This window comes from Microtus pennsylvanicus, chromosome Y, assembly GCF_037038515.1.
Source record: "Microtus pennsylvanicus isolate mMicPen1 chromosome Y, mMicPen1.hap1, whole genome shotgun sequence".
Classification (NCBI taxonomy): Eukaryota; Metazoa; Chordata; class Mammalia; order Rodentia; family Cricetidae; genus Microtus; species Microtus pennsylvanicus.
In genome coordinates, this window is record NC_134602.1 from 42,007,870 (window position 1) to 42,028,654 (window position 20,785).

Here is a 20,785-nt window from a genome sequence, read left to right on the forward strand (position 1 = left end):
TGCATTCACTGGAGAATACACTCTTTATAAATGATAGCGTCTACCTAGCCCTTTCGACTCATCTTTCTGAATTATTCTTTTGTCTTTAAGAGCCAACTTGTAGGATCCTCTAAGTTCCTTCCCAAAATTTATCTCAGCCTTTTATCTTAGCCCATCTTTATTTCCCTCTGTTATCCACTAACCTGGAAAAGTACTCTCTACCAGGTATTCCACAGCCACCATATGTTGTTAATATCCAGAAAGAAAACAAGGTACAAATCCACTAACAAAGACAAGAGCAGGTATCAACACCTAGAATCACCTAAATCACTCCAAACCCAGATGTCTACACAACATCACAAAAGGACATATTAACACTCAAGAGAACATGCGTCCATCAAAAACCTAGTACTACAACAGGGCATTAAAATGCACTACCATTGTATAGTTAAATGTAGTCCAGTTATAGTTGAAGCATAAGACATAAATTTCAAAAGAAAAATTATGAGTTGAGGATAGTGGAACACATCTTTAATCCTAGCACTCCAGGAGGCAGGGACAGGTGGCAGATCTTTGCGAGTTCAAGGCCCATCTGGTCTACAAATCTAGTTCTATGACAGATAGTACTGTACAAAGAAACTCTTGGAAGAAAAAAAGGAAAAAGGAGGAAGAGTAAGAGGAGAAGAAAGAAAAAAGAAAGGAAGGAAAAAAGGAAAAAAGAAGGGAGAATTGTGAACATGTACAATTATGAACATGTACAAGAACCTTAAAGGTGATAAGAATCATTCCCTTAATAAAGTCTGTGAAAACACAAACAATAGGATGAAATAATGAATATAGCTCAAGACAAGAAAGTAGAAGCAGAATCAATGAAGGCAAGGCAAACTGAAATAAAACTAATAATTAAAATTTGGAAGGCAGACAAAAACTTCAGAGGAAAGCCTCTCCAACACAGAACAAAACATGGAAGACAGAATCTAAGGCACTGAAGAATGGTAAGAAGAAACAGAAACAACAGCCAAGGAAAATGTTAAGTATAAATATATTCAGGCATAAAACATACAGAAAATCTGAGATACCACAAAAGACCCAATTTACAAACAAGAGAAAAACAGAAGAAACCCAGATCAAAAGTACAGAAAACATTTTCATGAAAATCACAGAAGAAAAATTTTCTGATTTGAAAATAAAGGTGCCTTTCAGGGTACAAGAATAAAGGGCCATAAAAAATTCTCCACAATACACAATAATTTAAACACCAAATGTACAGAACAAAGAATGTTAAAAGGTTAAAGGAAAAAGGAAAAGTAACATATAAATGCAGACCTATCAGAATAACACCTGACTTGTCAGTGAAGACTCGTAAGAAGCAGAGGGTCTGCATGGTTGTTCTATATTCCAAATTTAACCACACAGAAAGCACTAGAAGAAAACCTGAAGTTCTCACTGACAAAAAAAAAAAACCAGAAAGAATAAATAATTTCTTATCAGAATATTAAGTGAGGTAAAAAGGAAAAAAAAGTCATAACATTAAAATACCAGAATCAGTTAGTACTGCTCCTTGATAACTCAGTATTAATGATCTCAATTTCCAAATAAAAAGACACACACTAAGAGACTGGATTAGCAAATAAGATACATGTTGTTACAGCGTCAAAGAAATGCATCTTACTTGAAAGGTGAGAGATCACATTAGAATAAAAGAAAATTTATTCCAATGAATTTAATCCATGAAACAAGTTGCTGCAACCATTTCAATATCTAACAAAATAGACTTCAAACAAAACTTAATCAGAAGAGATGCAAAAGGACACAACAGATTCAAAGGAAAAAAATCAAGAGGATACTGCAATTCTTACCATCTATGCGTCAAACATAAGGGCACCCAAGTTCATAAAAGAAACACTACTACATTTAAAACCACACATTGAGTTTCATGCAGTGATAGTGCATGACTTCAAAATGCCAATCTCAGCAATAAACATGTCTCTCAAACAAAAACTAAACAGAGAAATCCTGGAGTTAAATAACACCATATAGATTTAGCAGATATCTATAGAACAATTCATCCAAATACCAGTTATACAGTACACACACATGTATATTGTTCTCACTGTATCACGAAAGTTTTCCCAAAATTAACCACATATCTGGACACAAAGCAACAGATACAAGAAGAATGAAACAACACTCCAAAATCCTGTCTGACAGTGGCTTACGCCGGATATCAATATCAACAGTAACAAAAAAAAACCAAACAAACAAACAAAAAAACAAACTCATGGAAACTGACTCACTACAGAATAAAGTCAAGAAAAAAATAAATAAGGAAATTAAAAGCAGAAATTAAATGAAAAGAAAATCAAAATATACTAAAATCCATTAGAAACAATAAAAACAGTTCTAAGAGAAAAGTTTAGAGTCCTAAGTACCTGCTCTGACTCTTGGCACAGTGACAGTCATTTGGAAGAAAGCCTCTGTTGAAAAATGCCTCCATAACATCTGCCTGTAGGCATTTTCTAAACTAATACTGGGGTGTTGGGGGGGGGGACGGGACACAAGCCCATTTGTGAGCTGGTGGCCCTGGGATGAGGAAAGGGGGCTGAAAAGCCAGTAAACAGCTCCCTCCATGCCTCTACACCAGTACCTGTCCCCAAGTTTCTGTCCTGACTTCCTTCAGTGATGAACAATGATTCGGAAGTGAAGGCTAATTAAGATCTTTTCTCCCCAGTTTTCTTTTGGTTAGGTATTTCATCAAAACAATAGTAACCTAAGACAAGGTCAACATAATAAAACTAGGAGATGTCTCACGGAAGCTTAAAAACATTCCTGAAAGCACTATAACAAAAATAAGAAATAACAGTCAAAAAGAGTAGAAAGCAAGGGGAAAAAAGATCAGGATTGAAATCAATAAAATAACAACAAAAACAATACCCCACCTCCCAAAAAGTAAAAGGAAGATGTAGTTCTTTGAGAGAATTCATTAAGATAGACCATGAGCAAAATTAAGAAAGAGAAGATCCATCTCGGCACCAGGAGAGCCATCATTGGGCTTGCATCCAGAACCCTCCCGCTTCTGCCTCCATTCCCTCTTCTGGCACATAAAATCACCCAGCTCAGCCTGTCTGGGCGCTGGGGCCGAATCCTGAGGGCAACCAGGCAGGCAGGAGCTCCTTTGTTTCAATAGCCTGAATGCAGCAAGCAAGGTAGGCGCTTTGTTTACGAGCTACCCAACCAGCACGGAGATCATCACTGGAGCAAAAGGAGAGTCATCACTGGGGAGTCCCAACACTGGGAAGGTACATCAGTGGGCAAGGAGACCTGATCCTGTAAAAGAAGATCCATAGGGGACAATTCGGAGGAAGAGATGGGCAGGCACCAATGCAAGGATTCACCCAACACTCTGAAAAACAACATGAAACCACCAGAGCCCAGCGACCTCACAACAGGAAGACATGAACATCTTAATCAAAAAGAACTAGAAAAAACTGACTTTATGAAAGTGAATGATGCCCTTAAACAGCATGTAAAAAAATGCCCTTATAGAAATGTATGAGAAGTATAACAGAAAGTTGGTAGAATTGAATGAATCAGTGAATGATACCCTGGGAAACTAAGGAAAAACAATCAAACAGATAATGGAAACAGTTCAAGACTTGAAAATTGAAATGGAGGCAAAGAAGGAAACACAAACAGAGGGCCGGCTGGACATGGAAAATCTAGGTAAACGAATAGAGACTATAGAAACAAGCATAACCAACAGAATACAAGAGATAGAAGAAAGAATCTCGGATTGTGAAGATACAATAGAGAAAATAAAAGCACTGATCAAAGAAAACAGCAAGTCCAACAAACTGTCACCACAAAACATTCAGGAAATAGGAAACAGAATAAAAAGACCACAACTAAGAATAATAAAAGTAGAAGAAGGAGAAGAAGTGCAGCTCAATGGTCCAGAAAATATATTTAATAAAATTATAGAAGAAAACTTTCCCAACGTAAAGAAAGATATAATTATGAAGGATCAAGAAGCATACAGAACACAGAATAGGCTGGATAAAAAACTTTCCCTCGCCATATAATAATCAAAACACAAAGCATACAGAATAAAGAAAGAATATTAAGAGCTGCAAAGGAAAATGGCCAAGTTACTTATAAAGATAAACCTATCAGACTTACACCTGACCTCAATGGAAAACATGAAAGCCAGAAGGTCCTTGATATATGTACTGCAGAAAATAAGAGACCATGGATGCAAGCCCAGACTACTAACCCAGCCAAGCTTTCATTCACTATAAATGGGGAAAACAAAATTTTCCAGGATAAAAACAAATTTAAACAATACGTAGCCACAAATCCAGCCTTATAGAAAGTAATAGAAGGAAAATCACTAACCAAGGAGTCCAACAATGATCACAATAACTCAGACATCTAGAGACCCTTCACCAGCGCAACTCAAAGGAAGGAAAGGGAACCCTCATCCATTGCTGGTGGGAATGCAAACTTGTGCAACCACTTTGGAAAGCAGTGTGACTGTTTCTCAGGAAATTTGGGATCAACCTACCCCTGGACCCAGCAATGCCGCTCTTGGGAATATACCCAAGAGATGCCCTATCATATGACAAAAGCATCTGTTCAACTATGTTCATAGCAGCATTATTTGTAATAGCCAGAACCTGGAAACAACCTAGATGTCCTTCAATGGAAGAATGGATGAAGAAAGTGTGGAATATATACACATTAGAATACTACGCTGTGGTAAAAAACAATGACTTCTCGAATTTTGCATGCAAATGGATAGAAATAGAAAACACTATCCTGAGTGAGGTAACCCAGACCCAAAAAGAGGAACATGGCATGTACTCACTCATAATTGGTTTCTAGCCATAAATAAAGGTCACTGAGCCTATAATTTGTGATCCTAATGAAGTTAAATAAGAAGGTGAACCCAAAGAAAAACATATAGTCACCTGCCTGGATATGGGAAGTAGACAAGATTGCAGGGCAAAAAATTGGTTCTTGGGGGTGGGGTAGGTTTGGGCCTAGGGGAGATGGGGAGAGAAATGTGAGAAGGAGAGGATGGGGGGAACATGGGGAAACAGGATGATTGGGATTAAGGAAGGTTGGATCGGGGAGCAGGGAAGCATATATCTTAGTTAAGGGAGCCACCTTAGGGTTGGCAAGAGACTTGAACCTAGAGTGGGTCCCAGGTGCCCAGGGTGATGTCCCCAGTTAGTTCCTTGGGCAGCTGAGGATAGGGAACCTGAAATGACCCTAGCCTATAACAATACCGACGAATATCTTGCATATAATCATAGAACCTTCATCTGGTGATGGATGGAGATAGAGACAGAGACCCACACTGGAGCACTGGACTGAGCTCCCAAGGTCCCAATGAGGGGCAGAAGGAGGGAGAACATGAGCAAGAAAGTCATGACGACGAGGGGGCACCCACCCACTGTGACAGTGGGGCTGATCTAGTGGGAGCTCACCAAGGCCAGCTGGACTGTGACTGAAAAAGCATGGGATAAAACCGGACTCTCTGAACATGGCAGACAATGAGGGCTGATGAGAAGCCAAGGACAATGGCACTGGATTTTGATCCTACTTCATGTTGTAGCTTTGTGGGAGCCTAGCCAGTTTGGATGTTCACCTCCTGGACCTGGACGGAGGGTGGAGGACCTTGGACTTTCCACCGCGCAGGGAACCCTGACTGCTCTTTGGACCGGACAGGGAGGGAGAGAGGAGTGGGTGGAGGGGGAGAGGGGCCGGAGGAGGGGGAGGGAAATGGGAGGTTGGGAGGAGGCGGAAATTATTTTTTTGAATAAAAAATAAAAACAAAATAAAAAAATAAAATAAAGAAAGAGAAGATCCAAATTAAAAAAAATCAGAGATAAAAATGGGACAACACAACAAACACTGAGGAAATCCAGACAAATAAGAACAAACTTTAAAAAGCTTCTGTATGGCAAGGGATAGCATCATGCACATAAAATGTCAAAGTATACAATGGGAAAGAACTTTAACAATACCACATCTAACAGGGGGCTAATGACTTAAAAATATAAACAACAAAAACAAAACTGGCTATAGTCAAAAGACACTGAAAATTAGTCTAGAATTCAAATTGTATACAATTTATGGTGATATAAAATATAAAGAAAAAGTAGTCCTCCATTTTACAGTGTTCTACAACTTTAGATTGAAAACTCACTCAAATGAAAAACCTACATCCGTACTGAGTTCTCTCTTGTCATCATATAATCAACATACTATTATGCTATTTATAGTTATTATGATTTATCAGTTATTATTAGTAGACATAACTCAACCTTATTAAAACATATGGAGATACTAGCTGTTATTCAACAGCTGGAAACACATGCTTCTTTTGCAAAGAATAAGAGCTATATTTCCAGAACCTACATGGTGGCTGACAGCCATATAGAACTTTAGTTATGGTGGGTCTGACACTCTCTCCTTGCCTTGAGAACACCAGATACATACATGGGAAGGATAAGACACGCAAGAGTACAAAACATCCACTGACATAAACATAAATAAGAATCTTATTAGTATATTCATTATATGCAGTGCTAATGTACTTTATTACAAAAAATTTAAATAATTAATGCCCTTTATCTGGATGATGGTACTGGAATCCTACAGTTTAACAGAATTTTACAATTCATGACACTAACAGATATTTTTCACCAATAAAAATAAATCTCATTTCTGAAAACATTAACATTCTACTAAATCAAAATATAGTCAGGAAATTTTTTCTAAAACAGATTCCTAAAAGTTAACTTTAGGTTAGCATACATACCTCTAGCATATAATCTTATGGTGTTCATGTAAGTTGCAAGATTTTCTGTTACCAAAGTAACTAAAGTATGATTATGTTCAAGCTGCCTGATTAAATCACGACGATAAAATACATGAGGACTTTGATGAGTTAGACTGAAATTAAAAATTGGGCATTAACATTACTATCACTGTTAGCAGAAAATTAAATTTAGCCACTACATGTAAAATGCTAAAAAATTAAGGCAAAATATGGCCAGTAGTCTTCTCTTAATAATAATAAATGTAACAGTAAGAACGATCTATAATGCCACGTACCATTTATTTCCATTTTTACGTAAAAGGTATCAGTCTTTTTTTCCAATTTACTACTAGAGCACAAGTGTTTACATGACTCAAACATTAGACAACAAAGGTACATTATTAAAATACTGCATTTGCAACATGTTCTGTTTCTGGAAGTAAAGTTACCTAGCTTCTATTTCATTTTGTTGTTGTTGCTATTCTAATGAAAACACTCAGTTTCTCAATATTATGGAGACACAATCCTTCCTGGCCATGAACTTCCAATGCTTTTGTTTCCACCTCCTCAGTGCTGTGACTATACATACATACATACATACATACATATATATATATATAGGCCTTTGTTATTTTTTTCTTAATTCAGTATTAAGGTCAGATCCCAGGCTTTCACGTATGCTCACCAAGAACTGAGCTATGTTTTTTAGCCTACATTGTTCTTCTAATACTAATAAAATTACTAACTTTAGGATAGTACTAATACATTTACCTGAAAACAGTATGAATGTATTTTATAAATGAAAAAAGGTTGGATCATATGTAATCAAAATAGATTGTTAATCAAGGTTATTTAATTTCTCCATTGCTTATCTCCATGAAATTCTGTGATTATATACGATTTTCTAGTACTAGAAAAATAAGTTAAAATTCCTCTTGAAAAAAAGTCAAAGCACATAAAAGATACCTTACATTCCTACTTATATAAGAATTCTATGTTACGTCATAATCATACCAGACCGAGATAGAAAGGATTTTGCTGATTATCATAAACATAGGAAACTATTTAAAACAGATGGACGTTCCTTTCTAAAACATTTTATTTAGCTAGTACACTTCTCAGAATCCCTAGAAATCATTATTGCACTGCAAATGTTTTGGTGACAACACACATTTTTCACGAAGGGAAATTTTTCATAAAATTCATTACAAATGTATTACTAAAAAGTGAAGGAAAAAAAAATGAAGGAACCAGGCAGTGGAGGGCACAGGCCTTTAATCCAGCTCTTGGGCTGGGAGGCAGAGGAAGGAAGAGCTCTGTGAGTTGGAGGCCAACCTAGTGTACAAGAGCTAGTTCCATGACTGGCCCCAAAGCTACAGAAAAACCCTGTCTCAAAAATAAAAAAAGGGGGGGTGAATTAGGAACAAGACATTGGATTCACTAAGATAGGTTATATAATAGAGTATTTTCTCTGAATTTGTCAAATGCAAATGAACTAGACATTGTTGATATATTTATTGCCCATCTATATTATATATAGTTATTGTAGTTGTTGTACGTAGTTTTTCTTATATTAGCTATAACCCTTTTTATTTTAGACAGAAAGGAAAAATGTGGTATTCTGTTTGTGTTCTGACAAAATTTGTCTGAAGATCAGAATGTGGAGCTAGTCACACTAGTTAGCCACAGACACCATGCAGTGGTGGCATACACCTTTAAACCCAGCACTAGGGAGAAAGAGGCAGATGAATCTCTGTGAGTTCAAGGATACCCTGGGTTACAAGAGATAATCAATCTAAAAGAGAAATAAAGCCAAGCAGTGATGGCTCACATCTTTAATACTAGGGAGGTGGAGACAGGAAATGATATGGCTGGGCGAACAAAGCAATATAAAGCAGGAGGAAGTAGAAGCAAAATATTCAGTCTGAGGACTTATAGAGACAGGATACCCTATTTGGTCTGAAGATTTTGTAGATGTAAAACTAGTGTCTGGCTCCTCCGCTTCTCCTATCTTTCAACTTTTACCCACTAATAACTGACTCTGGGCTTTTATTATGAAGACCAATTAGAATTAGAGCAACAATCAATAGTATCTTCTTCAACGCATCTAATTCAATAAAAAAGGAATAGAAAATAACTAATATTTAGCATATTGCAAACAAAAGAACATACAAACAACAACAATAACAACAAAAAACGGCCACGTGTAGCAGTACTTGACTTTAATCCCACCACTGCAGTGTACTCTACAGAATGAGTTTCAGGACAGCTAGGAATGTATACAGAGATCCTGTCTTACAATACAAAAACTAAACTCAAATAGAAAGATCTCTTTCTCTAATTTTGCCACTTTCCTTTCTTTACAGTTTGCTAATACTCATAGACTAATTTCAACACAATCATAAATAGCAAGGAAACTGTATAAAAACCTTACCTTAAATTTGGAGGTGCTTCATTAAACAAACTACAAATCTCTTTTATTTGTTTCAGTGCAGGGATAACCCATTTGTTATTTGTTCGAAGTTCTTCTATAAAGTGATCTATCCACTGGATTTTTTGTAAATCTCGATCCTTACATATAAAAAAAATTACTTAAGTTCTGGCATAACTCATGATAACTATATAGAATTCAGCATTTAATATAGATTAATAAAATTCAACATGTCTCTCTTTAAGGTTGCTGAAACTTTCAAAATAGAAAAAGAATTTAAACTTCATATAATAGTAATTGAACTGAATTTAATCAAACCAAATGCTCTATAATATAAAATATTACAATACACTCAATGTTACATGTTTCTAATATATTTTAAGTATTTTCCCATATATGCACAAGAAACATGGTTTTTAAAGTATCTAAATTTGGGCTTTGTGTATTATTTAGTGTTTTGCTCATTCTACATCATTATAAAATTCAACAAAAACAAAAAAAATCAGCAAAATAGGCACAAGTGTTAATCTTGAGAAAATTAAAAACTGTAGTGAGCTCACTTTAAATATTCTGCCACGGTTACTTTTCTTAATATCGTACAGGACTTTGCTGGCAATCAGAATTTTAGGTTTAGTTTATTAGTGGCGTTTCTGTGCAGATTTGGAGAACAATAATAGGAAATATTAAATATGTAAGGAAAAGTAGTGTGTGTGTGTGTGTGTGTGTGTGTTTGTGTAACAGAGGTCAGCATTTGTTATTTGCCTTAATCATTCTTCATTTGAATTTTTCACTTAAGGTGTCTGACTGACTGCAGAGTTCATTCTTCAAGATTGTCTGACCAACAAGCCTCAGGGATTATCTAATTGCTACCTCTTTTGTACTTTTAGCTCACATTTGGGCCCTAGTTTTTGCCTAACAAGAACTTCAGAGACTGAGTTATTTCAACTCCATAAAGAATATTTAAAGAAAATACTATGATTGCTAAATTTGTCACTACTTTTCAAGTCTCCAATGGGAAGCCTAGGAATATTTTCAAAATAACAAGAGATAAAGGCTGAATTTGAAAAAGAAAATTTTACTATCGTAATGACTATAATAACCAATAATCTGGCCAAATTCAAGATAGTATCCCAAGCAGTAATATGAATAAGCAAGTGCTAGATGAGCATTTATAATAATTATTTTGATTACTTACAATGCTTTTCTATTTGATAAAATATTATTTGTTCGTAAGAACCTTATTAACAATTTTAAATGCTTAGTAAAATGTCATTATCAAATACATAATATACCATGATCTGAATAAGTAACTTGATTCAGATTGATTTCCTCCTCATGCCTCTGAAAATCCAAAACTACTGTATTTTTATCTAACTTAGAAGGCAACGGCTAAGATAAATTTTTATTTGTATCTTCTTCAGAATCGAAACAAACCTTCAGCTATGTGAATAAGTATGTAGTCTAGACTATGACTGTCTTTTTAAAAAGTATTCAAGCCTAAGAATATTCTCTTATTTACACATATAAGGATAACAATTAACACATAAGAGATTTTAAGAGTATTTTGATAAAGATAGTTCTGTAAGTACTGTCAAAACATCGGCAATACATTTTCATAACTATGACCAATTTAATTTTGAAAAAATATATGTGCACGCATTAAGCAGTAGTTCAAAGTGTAGAGGCAAGAGGAAAAATTCATAAAGTCTGTTGTCTCCTATTTTTATGTAGGATCCAAAGATTAAAACAAAGTCATCAGGTCTGCATTGCAACCACCTATTCCTGATGACCTATATTTCAGGCCTCTGAACACCTAACTTTGATTTTTATTGACCTGATTTATTCAAATGAGTAAAACATAAAGAAACCTCTACCTACACCTTTTAAACTTTTGTTTCAAAACAGAATACATCATACCTACTAAATCTTTAACTGAAAAAGATTTAACTGAAAAAGAGGATTCTATAATAAAATTCAACTAATAATTAAAAATGTCTTTGAAAACAAAAAGTTATGGAATAAAATGCAACTGTCCTCCAACTAAGACATCATACTTAACAAAATAAAAAAGTTAACAAACAAAGTAATGAAGCACTTCCTAACCTGGGAACAACTATAATCGAGTATTTTTATGTGGGCACTGAGAGCGAGATCCATGATATCTACAGGTACATCATCATTGTGGGCTAGATTCCACAGAAGAGTCAATACTTTGTGTGCCATTACACCATCCTTGTCATCTTCTGCAAGGCGACGAATCAGTTGAAGAAGCTTTTGACGTTGTTTCTTACTTGCATTTGTCCAACTTGCCTAAAAATATTTAAATACTTATATTTTAAATATTTATTTGTATTAAGCCATCATGTTTATTTCTTAACTACATGTAATTTAATAACTCCCTTCTGATCTCTACCTACAAGCAAAAACATAATTCACAGTAAATATTTGAAGGTTAATGAGTAAGAGAAGTGCCTCACAATGACAGTGGAACTCTGCAACACAGCCTGCTACTACACAGAGAGGACCATGAGAGGAATGCTAAAACATAAGCTGCAATTATACAGAGAAGATGAAGAGAAGAACTCTGAAGCACAAGCTGTGACTGCACAGAGTAGACCAAAGGAGGAAGCCAAGAGAGGAGACCAAGAGAGCAGGCTAAGAGAGAGGGCCAGGAGAGACCTCAGTGGCTCCCTGAGACACAGACAGTGACAGTACAGAACAGACCAAGAACAGCTCCAAAAGACATAGACAGTCACTGTAAAAATAGGATCAAGAGGCAAAGACACTGCCTGGAGTAAGAGATGGGTAGGTTTGAATGCAATAATCAACTCAACAACCTAAAAATCAGCATGGTAACACTAGAACCCAATTGTCATACAACAGGAAGATTTGATCATCCTAAACCATAGGAAGCAGAAGAAAACAGTTTTAAGTGTAACTTTATGAGGATGATGGAGAGACCTTTAAACGGAAATTTAAAAATCCCATAAATAAATGGAATAAAAAGGCAAAAAAGGAATAAACTGCTCAAAGAAACCAAACAAAAAGAGTTAAAAGGATCAAACAGATGAAACAAAAAGTTAAAGACTTGAAGACTGAAATAGAGGCAATAAAGAAAACATAGAACCAAGGGAATTCTGGTGATGGAAAATGTGAGTAAAACAAAAAGAAAATACAATGGCAAGCATAAGCAACAGAATACAAGAGATAGAAGAGAACATCTCAGGGGTTATACATATTAGAGGAAATTGATTCATTCTTCAAAGACAAAACTAAATCCAACAAATTGTGAGCACAAAGCATGGAGGAAACCTGGGACACCATAGAATAATAAGGACAGAAGAACTTCACCTCAAAGGCACAGAAAATATATTTTAAAAAAATCACAGAAAAAAACATTCCTAACCTAAGAGAATATCACACACTCATGAAGGTATCAGAAGATTACAGAACACCAGATAAAGTGGATCCAAAAAAAAAAAAAACACGCTCACCATATAATAGTCAAAACACAAGACATATAGGAGAAAGAATATTAAGAGAGAGACATGTATAAGAAACAGAACAGAAGAGATAGAAGAATCTCAGGTGCTGAAGATACTATAGAGGAAATAAACTCATTGGGCAAAGAAAACATTAAATCAAACTAATTCTTAACACAAAACATTCAGGAAATCTGGAACACCATGAAAAGATCAAAACTAAGAATAATAGAATGAGAACAACTCCAACTCAAAGAGAGAGAAAATATATTCAACTAAATTATAGGAGAAAACTTTCCCAACCTAAAGAAGAATATCCCAATGGAGGTGTAAGAAGCTTACCAAGCACCAAATAGACTTGATCAAAAAAAAAATATCCCCTCTCCCCAAGAGTTGCAAGGGAGAGTTGCTGAGGAATCCCATCAGAACAGGTTGAGTGTGTGCTATCCAGGGGCGGACTGTCCCGGAAGAGAGCACAAACCCCCCTCCCCAAGCTCCTTCTGCAGGGCTGTCTTTCTTTTGCACTACCCAGCCCCCCCAGCACCCCTCCCAACCCTGCCCTGCTGTATGCTAGGACCAGTGCTCAAGAACAGTTTTAAGCTCCTACACTAAGGCTACCTACCTAGAGCGGTGAGTGCCTGCCTACTGGGCAGGCCTCAGGGTCCCCTGTAAGGGAGCCCGGGCACCTTCAGATCCCGCTCCAGGCTTCCTGTACGCTCCCACACCACCCCATGTTCCATTCATTCTTTTGGCCCTGGATCATTGGGCTACCAGCGGCCCTGTTTAGTTGCTGGACGGGAACGGTTCCTGCTTCTACACTGAAGAGATATACCCAGAGAGTCAATCACAGCAAAGACTGGACCAAAACACCAGGCCTCTCCTGGCTCCATTTGAAGGAAGAGATGGGAAGGCGCCAATGCAAGAATTCCTCCAACAACCTGAAAGGCAACATGACACCACCAGAAACCAGGGATCCCGAAATAAGAAGAATTGTACACCCTACTCCTGAAGAAATAGAAGAAATCGATTCAAAATGAACTATATGAAAATAATAGAGGACCTTAAACAGGAGGTGAAAAACTGCCATAAACAATTAGAGATTACAAAAAAAACTGTAGAGGAAATGAATAAATCGCTCAAAGACACACAAGAAAACCAAGAGAAACAAGAAAAAGCAATCAAACACGCTAGGGAAGCGGTTCAAGACTTGAAGAATGAAATGGAAGCAATAAAGAAAGCACAAACCGAGGGAAGAATGGAGATGGAAAATCTGGGTAAACGAACAGGAACTACAGAGACAAGTACTAACAACAGATTACAAGAGATAGAAGAGAGAATGTCAGACACTGAAGATACCATAGAGAAAATAAACACACTGATGAAAGAAAACAGAAAAACCAACAAATTCTCATCACAAAACATTCAGGAAATATGGGACACAATAAAAAGACCAAACCTAAGAATAATTGGAGTAGAAGAAGGAGAAGAAGTGCAACTCAATGGTCCAGAAAATATACTTAATAAAATTATAGAAGAAAACTTTCCCAAAGTAAAGAAGGATGTACCTATGAAGGTTCAAGAAGCATACAGAACACAAAATAGGCTGGATCAAAAAAAAAAAAAACATCCCCTCGCCAATATAATAATCAAAACACAAAATATACAGAATAAAGAAAGAATATTAAGATCCGCAAAGGAAAAAGGCCAAGTTACTTATAAAGGTAAAACTATCAGACTTACACCTGACTTCTCTATGGAAACCATGAAAGCCAGAAGGTCCTGGATTGATGTACTGCAAAAACTAAGAGACCATGGATGCAAGCCCAGACTACTATATCGAGCCAAGCTTTTTTTGACTATTAATGGAGAAAACAAAATTTTCCAGGATAAAAACAAATTTAAACAATATGTAGCCACAAATCCAGCCTTACAGAAAATAATAGAAGGAAAATCACTGACCAAGGAGTCCAACAATGCCCACAATAACTCAGACATCTAGAGACCTTTCACCAGCGCACCTCAAAGAAGGGAAACACACAAACACTACTACTAAAAAAGTGGTCGGAGTTAACAACCACTGGTCATTAATATCACTTAATGTCAATGGGCTCAACTCACCTATAAAAAGGCACAGGCTAAGAGATTGGATATGAAAACAGAAACACACTGTATACAAGAAACACACCTCGACCACCAAGACAGGCACTTACTCAGAGTAAAGGTCTGGGAAAAGGCTTATCAAGCAAATGGACCTACGAAACAAGCAGGTGTGGCCAAACTAATTTCTAACAAAGTGGACTTCAAACTTAAATCAATCAGAAGAGATGGAGAGGGACATTTTATACTCATAACAGGAACAATTCATCAGGATGAAGTCTCAATCGTGAATATCTATGCCCCTAATATAAAAGCGGCCACGTATGCAAAAGAACCATTACTAAAACTTAAGGAAGCCATCAAACCACACACACTAATAGTAGGAGACTTCAACACTCCTCTCTCACCAATGGACAGGTCAATCAGACAGAAACCTAATAGAGAAATAAGAGAATTAATGAAGGTAATGAATCAAATGGACTTAACAGACATCTATAGAACATTCCACCCAAACATGAAAGAATATACCTTCTTGTCTGCAGCTCATAGAACCTTCTCGAAAATTGACCACATACTCGGTAACAAAGCAAGCATCCACAGTTACAAAAAAATATTAGTAAAAACCTGTGTCCTATCAGATCACCAGGGATGAAAGTTAGAATTCAACAACAATGCTAGACCCCGAAAGCCTACAAACTCATGGAAACTGAACAGTCAAATACTGAACCATACCTGGATTAGGGAAGAAATAAAGAAAGAAATTAAAGTCTTCCTTGAATTCAATGAAAATAAAGAAACAACATACTCAAACTTATGGGACACTATGAAAGCAGTGCTAAGAGGAAAGTTCATCGCACTAAGTGCCCACTTAAAGAAAACAGAGAAAGCACATACTGAAGACTTAACAGCCTACCTGAAAGCTCTAGAAAAAAAAGAAGCAGACTCACCTAGGAGGAGTAGAAGACTGGAAATAATCAAACTGAGGGCTGAAATCAACAAAATAGAAACACAGAAAACATTCCACAGAATCAATGAAACAAAAAGCTGGTTCCTGGAGAAAATCAACAGGATTCATAAACCCCTATCCAAACTAATCAAACGGCAGAGAGAGAATACGCAAATTAATAAGATCAAAAATGAAAAGGGGGACATAACCACAGACACAGAGGAAATTCAGAGAATCATTAGATCTTATTACAAAAGCCTGTATAACACAAAACTGGAAAATGTAAAAGAAATGGACATTTTTTAGATAAATACCATATACCAAAGTTACACCAGGACCAGGTGAACAATCTAAACAGACCTGTTGGTTGCGAAGAATTAGAGGCTCTTATCAAAAACCTCCCTATCAAAAAAAGCCCAGGACCAGATGGTTTCAATGCAGAATTCTAGCAAAACTTCCAAGAAGAGCTAATACCTATACTCCTTAATGTATTCCACAATATAGAAACAGAAGGGTCATTACCTAATTCCTTTTTTGAAGCTACAGTTACTCTGATACCAAAACCACACAAAGACTCAACCAAAAAAGAGAATTACAGGACAATCTCACTCATGAACATCGACGCAAAATCCTCAACAAAATACTGGCAAACTGAATCCAAAAACACATTAGAAAAATTATCCATTATGATCAAGTAGGCTTCATTCCTGAGATGCAGGGCTGGTTCAACATACGAAAATCTATCTATGCAATCCAGCATATAAATAAACTGAAAGAAAAAAATCACATGATCATTTCATTAGATGCTGAAAAAGCATTTTACAAAATTCAACATCCATTCATGTTAAAAGTCTTGGAGAGATTAGGGATCCAAGGGTCATACCTAAATATAATAAAAGCTATATACAGCAAGCCGACAGCTAACATCAAATTAAACAAAGAGAAACTCAAAGCCATCCCGCTTAACTCAGGAACACGACAAGGCTGTCCACTCTCGCCATACCTCTTCAATATAGTGCTTGAATTCTAGCAATAGCAATAAGACAACATAATGGGATCAAGGGGATTCAAATTGGAAAGGAAGAAGTTAAACTTTCGTTATTTGCAGATGATATGATAGTGTACTTAAGCGACCCCCAACTGCACCAAAGAACTTTTACAGCTGATAAACAGCTTTAGTAATGTGGCAGGATACAAGATCAACTCCAAAAAATCAGTCGCCCTCTTATACACAAAGGATATGGAAGCAGAGAGGGAAATCAGAGAAGCTTCTCCATTCATGATAGCCACAAACAGCATAAAATATCTTGGGGTAACTCTAACCAAGGAAGTGAAAGATCTATTTGACAAGAACTTTAAGGCATTGAAGGAAAAAATTGAAGAGGATACCAAAAAATGGATGTACCTCCCTTGCTCTTGGATTGGGAGGATCAACATAGTAAAAATGGCAATTCTACCTAAGGGAATTTATAGATTCAATGCAATCCCCATCAAGATCCCATCAAAATTCTTCACAGATCTGGAGAGGACAATAATCAACTTTATATGGGAAAACAAAAAACCCAGGATAGACAAAACAATCCTATACAATAAAGGATCTTCTGGAGGCATTACCATCCCTTACTTCAAACACTATTACAGAGCTACAGTAATGAAAACAGTGTGGTACTGGCAAAAAGCCGAGAAGTCGACCAATGGAATCGTATAGAAGACCCGGATTATAACCCACAAATCTATGAACACCTCCTTTTTGATAAAGGAGCTAAAAAGTATACAATGGAAGAAAGAAAGCATCTTCAACAAATTGTGCTGGCACAACTGGATGTCAACCTGTAGAAGAATGAAAATAGACCCATATCTATCACCGTGCACAAAACTCAAGTCCAAATGGATTAAACACCTCATTATCAGCCCGAAAACACAGAACCTGATAGAAGAGAAAGTGGGAAATACCCGACAACAGATGGGCACAGGAGATCGCTTCCTATGTATAACCCCAGAAGCACAGGCATTAAGGGCAACATTGAATAAATCGGACCTACTAAAATTGAGAAGCTTCTGTAAAGCAAAGGACACTGTCACTAAGACAAAAAGGCAACCTACTGACTGGGAGAAGATCTTCACCAACCCGCAACAGACAAAGATCTGATCTCCAAAATATATAGAGAACTCAAGAAACTAGACTTTAAAATGCTAATTAACCCAATTAAAAAATGGGGCACTGAACTGAACAGAGAATTCTCAACAGAAGAAGTTCAAATGGCCAAAAGACACTTAAGGTCGTGCTCAATTTCCTTAGCAATCAGGGAAATGCAAATGAAAACAACTTTGAGATACCATCTTACACCTCTCAGAATGGCTAAAATCAAAAACACCAATGATAGCCTTTGCTGGAGAGGCTGTGGAGTAAGGGGTACCCTCATCCATTGCTGGTGGGAATGCAATCTTGTGCAACTACTGTGAAAGTCAGTGTTTTGGTTTCTCAGGAAATTCGGGATCAACCTACCCCTGGACCCAGCAATACCACTCTTGGGAATATACCCAAGAGATGCCCGATCATATGACAAAAGCATTTGTTCAACTATGTTCATAGCAGCATTATTTGTAATAGCCAGAACCTGGAAACAACCTAGATGCCCTTCAATGGAAGAATGGATGAAGAAAGTATGGAATATATACACACTAGAGTTCTACGCTGCGGTAAAAAACAATGATTTCTCGAATTTTGCATGCAAATGGATGGAAATAGAAACCACTATCCTGAGTGAGGTAACCTAGACCCAAAAAGAGGAACATGGCATGTACTCACTCATAATTGGTTTCTAGCCATAAATATGGGTCACAGAGTCTACAATAGGTGAATCTAAAGAAGCTAAGTAAGAAGGGGAACCCAAGGAAAAACATATAGTTATCCTCTTGGCTAAGGGAAGTAGACAAAATTGCCGGGGAGAAAATTGGTACTTGGGGGTGGGATGGGGGCAAGTGGAGATGGGGAGAGAAAAGGTACAAGGGAAGGAGGGGGGGACTTGGGGAAACAGGATGATTGGGATAAAGGAAGGTTGGATCGGGGAGCAGGGAAGCATATATGTTAGTTAAGGGAGCCACTTTAGGGTTGGCAAGAGACTTGAACCTAGAGGGGCTCCCAGGTGCCCAAGCTGAGGTCCCCAGTTAGTTCCTTGGGCAGCTGAGGATAGGGAACCTGAAATGACCCCATCCTAGCGCAATACTGACGAATATCTTGCATATCATCTTAGAACTTTCATCTGGTGATGGATGGAGATAGAGACAGAGACCCACACTGGAGCACTGGACTGAGCTCCCAAGGTCCCAACGAGGAGCAGAAGGAGGGAGAACATGAGCAAAGAAGTCAGGACTATGAGGGGTGCACCCACCCACTGAGACAATGGAGCTGATCTATTGGGAGCTCACCAAGGCCAGCTGGACTGTGACTGAAAAAGCATGGGATAAAACTGGACTCTCTGAACATGGTGAACAATGAGGGCTGATGAGATGCAAAGGACAATGGCAAGGGGTTTTGATCCTATGGAATGTGCTGGCTTTGTGGGAGCCTAGCCAGTTTGGATGTTCACCTTCCTAGATATGGACGGAGGGGGGGGACCTAGTACTTAACACAGGACAGGGAACCCTGACTGCTCTTTGGACTGGAGATGGAGGGGGAAAGAAGTTGGGTAGGGGGAGCAGGGTGGGAAAAGGCGGAGGGAAATGGGAGGCAGGGAGGAGGTGGAAACTTGTTTTTTTATTTTCCCCCTTTCTCAATAAAATGAAAAAAAGGAAAAAAAAGAGTTGCAAGGTGATGGGGGAGTGTCATATATCAATCTGTTGATTTCATTGGTTAAGCAATAAAGAAACTGCTAGGCCCATTTGATAGGCCCACCCTTAGGTGGGAGGAGTAAACAGAACAGAATGCCGGGAGGAAGAGGAAGTGAGGGCAGACTCCGCAGCTCTCCTCTCTGGAGCAGATGCTTCAGAGAGATGCCATGCCCAGCTCCCAGGCAGACGCACGTGATGAAGCTCCGACCCAGGATGGACTTAGGCTAGAATCTTCCCGGTAAGCGCACCTAGGGGCGCTACACAGATGATTAGAAATGGGCTAAATTAATATGTGAGAATTAGCCTAGAAGAGGCTAGATAGAAATGGGCCAAAGCAGTGTTTAAAAGAATACAGTGTCTGTGTAGTTATTTCGGGGCATAAGCTAGCCGCGCAGGCGGCTGGGGGTTGGGGACACAGCCCCGCGCCACTCCTGTTACTACAGCAAGGGAAAAAGGTCAAGTAACATATAAAGGTAAACTTATCAGACTTACACCTGACTACTCAATGGAAATAATGAGAGCCAAGAGGTCTTGGATGAATTTGTGCAGACATTAAAAGGCCACCGATAGAAGCCCAGACTAGTATACCCAGCAAAGCTTTCATTCACATCAATGGAGAAAACAAGGAACTCCAAGATTTACACAATACATATCCACAAACCCAGCCTTACAGAAAGTACTAGAAGAAAAACCTCAACCCAAAGCTAACTACACCCACAATAACACAGACATCTTTTAACTCCCTATGAGCATAATCCCAAAAAAAGAAACACACAAACACTACTATCGAAAAAACAACTGGTGTTAACAACCACTGGTGATTAATATTGCTTAATGTCAAAGGAATCAATTCACCTATAAAAAGACACAGGCTAGAGAATGGATACAAAAACAGGACCCAGCCTCTGCTGTTTACAAGAAACACAACTCAGTCCGTTTTCCAAGCAAACAGACCTAATAAACAAGCGGAGCTGGCTATCCTAATACCTAACAAAGCTGATTTCAAACTAAAATCAATCAGAAGAGAAAGAGATAGGCTCTTTATATTCATAACAATAACAATTCATCAAGATGAAGTCTCAATCCTGAATATTTATGCCCCTAATATAAAAGCACCCACATATGTAAAAGAAACATTACTAGAACTCAAAGCACACATCACACCGCACACACTAATAGTAGGAGATTTC

At 37.6% G+C, this 20,785-nt stretch overlaps 1 protein-coding gene across 1 annotated transcript in view; it reads right to left on the reverse strand.

Annotated features, from left to right (window-relative positions):
• LOC142841991 (ubiquitin carboxyl-terminal hydrolase 9Y-like) overlaps positions 1–20,785 on the reverse strand; it is a 156,643-nt gene that overhangs the window by 89,762 nt on the left and 46,096 nt on the right. Inside the window, exons 11-13 of the mRNA XM_075958972.1 lie at positions 11,343–11,549; positions 9,243–9,379; positions 6,809–6,942 (exon numbers count right to left, since the gene is read on the reverse strand). Of these exons, the coding sequence (XP_075815087.1) occupies positions 6,809–6,942; positions 9,243–9,379; positions 11,343–11,549 (478 nt within the window). The remainder of the gene's footprint in view (positions 1–6,808; positions 6,943–9,242; positions 9,380–11,342; positions 11,550–20,785) is intronic.